This window comes from Sander lucioperca, chromosome 8, assembly GCF_008315115.2.
Source record: "Sander lucioperca isolate FBNREF2018 chromosome 8, SLUC_FBN_1.2, whole genome shotgun sequence".
NCBI lineage: Eukaryota > Metazoa > Chordata > Actinopteri > Perciformes > Percidae > Sander > Sander lucioperca.
Genome location: NC_050180.1, coordinates 19,134,388 through 19,139,413, shown reverse-complemented (window position 1 = coordinate 19,139,413; position 5,026 = coordinate 19,134,388). Strand labels below are relative to the sequence as shown.

The window sequence follows — 5,026 nt, the reverse complement described above, 5'->3', positions numbered from 1 at the left end:
TTTTTTAGAAAAGTGTGTATTCAACTGTAACTTTGGAGGCTGTATAGTTTGTGCTGCGGTTACATTTTATGTGTCGTATGCTAGTGGTGTTATTTTGTCCAGATTGGCTAGATATTAGAAAAACCTCTCAGTATAATGCAATACAGTTTAACAGCACCACAAACTACAGCCTCCAAAATGTAAAGGATTAACACTTTTGTCTTAGTTCAAACCTAAACATTACTCATGTTACATACTACATGAGAAAGTAGGATTTATTGAAGGGTCTTGAATTACATTTTATTAGTTAGGTATTCATATAAAGTAAGGCAGTCAAAGCCATGTTGGGCTAAGGCTTTATGAATGATATAATACAAATACATAATGTGACTGTGCCTAACGCATCTGCTTTATAATGTTGTCTAGCTTGGAGTGTTCACACACACACACACACACACACACACACACACACACACACACGCACGCACACACACACACACACACACACACACACACACACACACACACACACACACACACACACACACACACGCACACACACATATACTGCTTTGAAAGACGGTGATCATGTGAAAGGAAACTGGTGTCTTCTTGTCTTGTCAGATGTCATCCTGTGTGGGAGAAAAATGCAGATGCTTTGGGTGGAAAGCAGTTTGGAGAGAGGGGAAGAGAAAAAAGGAGGGAGGGATTAGTTAGTCACATGTCCTTTATATTTCTTTATTATGAGGGGTGTCAAGGATGTTCAGTTTGTCTGGATGGGGTGGAGAACCTGCTTTAATCAAACCCTGAGCTTATTGGGCTTAAATAGAGAAGGTGAAATTCACAAATTAGGGTAAATGCGTGATAGCCCAGGTAAAACCACGCAATTCAGTTTGATGTTACTGGATTTAGTTGAAGACCTGATGTGTTTCTTACTGGTGTGAGAGGCTCTGTGGTTGACTGTTAACAGAGGATCCTGAAGACAACTAGCGATGAGGGATATGATGATCTGTGCCGCGATTATCTTCTCGTTGTCTGAAGCATGGAGCCTAGATCCAGGTTTGAACATTAAGACATTTTACTTGCATTTGGTTTAAGCACTTAACATTTACAGCTGTAAGATACAGACATGTTTTTTTAGAGGTGCACAAAACCTCCACGAAGATGAATTTGTAAGGTGGTGTCTTAATATATACTGAGCAACATTGTATTATGTTACTACAACTACAGATGATAGAGATTTTTTTTTTTTTTTTTTTTTTTACTGTAGGAATGTGTCATTTGTGGTACTTTATAATTATGTAAATATGTTGCATGTATTGCCATACAGTGAGATTGCACAGAGATTTCGGTTACAGTAAATTGTCTGTGGTGTGACTCAGTGTAGGCCTACAGTCAGTGGAAAGAACAATCCCCGGAGGTGGGGTAATGCAGAAGCTGATAACGGAGGAAAATCTTCCATAACACATGTATGAAAGGTTTGCCCCATATTTTCTGAACAAACGAGCAGCACGCTGCCACTTGTTCCGTGGAAAGCATGATTTCAGATCAACGCTCTGATGCAGTTTTTCTCCACTGTGTGGTCTCTGAAAGCTGGAGGAGACACATCTGTTTGATATCTGTGGTTTTGCCATCCCACCTCATGCATGCTGTTTTGCTTACACCTGTCAGACGTAAACAAGTCTCAGACCCCCATAACACTCCGCAGTAAAAGTCAGTCAATGAACCCGGAAGTTTCCAGTTCATTTCTCTGAAGAGCAATGCTAACTGTACTAGCTTATTCTACAGTGTAGACAGGCAAATGGGGGACCTCATGACAATAACATTTGCTTGTTTTATATGTTCAGGTTTTCCTTCCCCCAGCTACGTTTTCTGTTTTTACAGTAAATACTTGTAGTACATGTTTGTGTCTGTGATTTAGCCCTGCTGCAGTTGGTTAACTAACTAAATAACCAATAACAGATAAACACTTTGATTGTTCTATATCTATGGTTGCTCTGCTGATTGAACACTTCCGAATGAATCACTAACTGCTGCTTTCTGACTGAAAAAAAGTGTTTACTAAGTTTTACTAACTTGTTCCTCACCTCCACCTCCACCTCTCTCAGGAACTAATCAAAGTACCTCTGTGAACTCCAGCACTTCTTCTCCTAAAAGTTTTGGTAAACTCTTTTCACCCTTTTTCTCTCCAGCTATTTTGCAGTATGAGAAACATAATAAATAAGTAACTAATAACTAATACTACTAAGACTTCCTTTCTTTATTAATCCAGATTTCAAAAACATTTTTTTTTCAGTTGAAATGAGTTGAAAGAGTTAAAAAAAACTAGAAAGTTATTTCTAGAGAAGAAAGGTTTAGTTATAATTTTTTTTTTTTTTTTAAATGTAATTATGAAATATCAAGAGGCTTTACCAAATGTTTGCCCACTTTGAAAAAGTAATTTCAAAACGTTTGTCATTCAGTAGCTCTTAAAATACAAAATAAATAAAAACATGCTTTGATTTTGTTTGTCTTGCATTGTGGTTCTCAGTAACAATTTGATAGTGCTAGCGATTTATTATATAACTGTTTTGAGTGATGCTTCATGACTAAAGTTATATTGTGTTAGTAATAGTGTTTTATTTTTGTTGTTTCATTTATGTTTTATTTTTTGTGCTCATCCATGTCCCATGTAAAATTTCTTTCCCTTGCATATTTATGTAAAATATATTAGGAAAAACTGTGTATATTGTTTTATATTTATAAGAATAAACCCAAATGATGTAATCAGCACAATCATTACACCATAATGTGCATTAAAAATGCAACTTTTCTTCCTTCCATTCTTTTTTTTTCCAGTTGTCAGAAATTCAGCTTTCAACCTGGGGAGTGAAGTTAACCTGACATGCAGCAATAAAACATGGAACGAGATGATGTTTGTTACCTGGACTATAACATTAAAAAACAAACACTGTAGTATAGGGTATAGTAATGAAGGCCGAAGCGATGACCTCTGCAAAGATGGAAAGTCACTCCGAAACACATCCAGCGCTCAGTCATACCTGCACATCTCAAACTTTTCCAATAACGACGTGGGGGTCTACAATTGTGAGTCGGTTTACACAGGAGGAAACGACAATTATCGCATCCATGTGGATATCAAAGGTAGGACTTTTCTCCTGACAAGGATAGATGATTTCAAGGTAATCAATAAGGTTAATTTCTTAAAGGCTCGGTTCGCCCATGTCACTCACTAAACATTTTATAAGACAGCAATTTCTGTTTTACTTGCCTAGATTTTGAAATATTTATTAGGCTACTTAACCTTTTTCCACTGCAAAAATGGGGCAATAGCCTAATGGAATTTCCTTTTTTGCTGTTGCAGTTGGTCCCCATATATCAGCCTGGTTAGAGTTTAAGGACAACAAGATGGTGGCAGTGTGCAAAGCTGAAAGAGGAAAACCTGCTGCCAACATCAGCTGGAGTCATACGGGATACTCATCGACTGTGGAACCTGGCTTAGATGGATTTTTTACAGTAGAAAGTCGCCTGGAGCTGCTTGAGGGAATGGATAAAGAAAACCTGAGCTGTGCCATCAGGCACCCGTACTGGAAAGAGGAAAAGATTTTGTGGCCAAAAAAACAGTTTAAAGGTCAGGCTTTTGCAGAGTGGATAGCATAAGAGAAAAATATTTAAGCTGTGGGTTTAGTGCAGAAGCAATACGTCATTCTATGTTTTTTTGATTCATGTTGACTAGGTGTTTTACATTATAGTGGTAGTTACAAATGTGTTAATAGATGTAATGTGCTGTGTTGACATCCAGCAGATCATTAACAAACCTTTAATCTCCACTCTCTCACTGCAGATAAGATTCCTTGGCTGTGCATCCTTATTGTTGCTGTAATCATTGTGCTTTTGGCAGGAATTTTATTATTTGCACATAAGAAACTCATAACATTGAGGTAAGACTTTTCATGTGATAATAAATGAATTACAGTGACTACTTGCAAGCTATTTTGTTGAATCACTGAGCTGGTTTGGGCATCCATCTTTCTCCAGGCGATGCCAGCGGACGGAAACTTCACCATCTAAATCTCCACCGGTAGGAAATCTTTCTGTATGTCTGCAGTTTATAGGTTTGTGTGTTTTACTCACTGTACATTGTTAAACTTTGTTCACGACACCTCTCTGGTTTTTACAGACAGAAGATGTGGAGGAAGTGGAGCCTTACGCCAGCTATGTTCAACGTGTGAACTCTATCTATTGCTCATCTGCAGATTTGTTCACATAAAACCATGCATCACACTCTGAAGGCTGAAGGCTGTGAAACTGAAGGCTGTGAAACTGAAAAATAGTAAAGATAGAGAATGAGATGAAAGACTTCCGATAAGAGAGGGAAGCCTCTAAGTTTAATTCTGCCTAAACAAAACTCTTGACTGATGGAACAGGGGATGTACGTGTCACACAGTGGCGCTTTAATGCACAGCATGCAGTCCACTGGGTATAGGTGTCATGGATAATATTAATAATAAACTACAAATGCAAAGAACCGCTGAATTGTAAAGAATCCCGCCTTCAGCCGGACTTAGCACGCCAAGACTACCGAACTTTAGATGCTCACCTTTTAATGGATTCTTGCTAAGTAAAACCAGTAAAAGTCCAAAGTAACAGGTGTAAAATTGCCTTAAGATGATGTGGACAATATAATGTTAAGTATCCATGTAATGTCTTAATGTATAATTATGTATCTGTTTAAATTAAACGCACATCTGAACACATTGGTTTCATTGTGGCTAAGCTCTACAAAATTATAAAGAACATTAAAAATAGTAGCCTACACAAGAACAAGTAAACAAGTACAGGATGTTGTTTTAAATGGATTTTGGACAAAGTGTAAAAAGCAGTCTGTGATCTACACATCACATTGATTTCCTGCTGTGGTTAGGCCTGATATTTAAAAAGAATAAATGTCAAGATGATTTCCTTTGTAGACATGCAGCAAACTGATACATTTGTCACCTGTATGATGATTATCAGCACTGGACCATTTAAAATAAATGGTGAGTTT

At 37.5% G+C, this 5,026-nt stretch overlaps 1 protein-coding gene across 4 annotated transcripts; it reads left to right on the top strand.

Annotated features, from left to right (window-relative positions):
- The first annotated feature begins 609 nt into the window (after positions 1 to 609).
- si:ch211-214p13.9 (cell surface glycoprotein CD200 receptor 1-A) lies at positions 610 to 4,734 on the top strand. 4 transcript variants are annotated; one of them, XM_031295532.2, is made up of 7 exons: positions 610 to 1,038; positions 2,088 to 2,135; positions 2,818 to 3,123; positions 3,344 to 3,610; positions 3,824 to 3,920; positions 4,018 to 4,060; positions 4,160 to 4,734. In XM_031295532.2, exons 1-7 carry the CDS (start codon positions 972 to 974, stop codon positions 4,247 to 4,249), a joined length of 918 nt encoding a protein of 305 aa, XP_031151392.1. In that variant the 5' UTR covers positions 610 to 971; the 3' UTR covers positions 4,250 to 4,734. The 4 variants fall into 4 exon arrangements, with proteins under 4 accessions (XP_031151392.1, XP_031151383.1, XP_035860429.1 ...); XM_031295523.2 differs by having other exon boundaries at positions 611 to 1,038; positions 2,088 to 2,141; XM_036004536.1 differs by having other exon boundaries at positions 611 to 1,038; positions 2,088 to 2,141; positions 3,344 to 3,615; positions 3,829 to 3,920.
- Positions 4,735 to 5,026: the final 292 nt, after the last annotated feature.

Coding starts and splice junctions, on each gene's coding strand:
- si:ch211-214p13.9 (XM_031295523.2), top strand. CDS start 972: ATGAGGGATATGATGATCTGTGCCGCGATTATCTTCTCGTTGTCTGAA. Junction 3,611..3,823: donor GCCAAAAAAACAGTTTAAAG/GTCAGGCTTTTG, acceptor CTCTCACTGCAG/ATAAGATTCCTTGGCTGTGC. Junction 3,921..4,017: donor AAGAAACTCATAACATTGAG/GTAAGACTTTTC, acceptor ATCTTTCTCCAG/GCGATGCCAGCGGACGGAAA.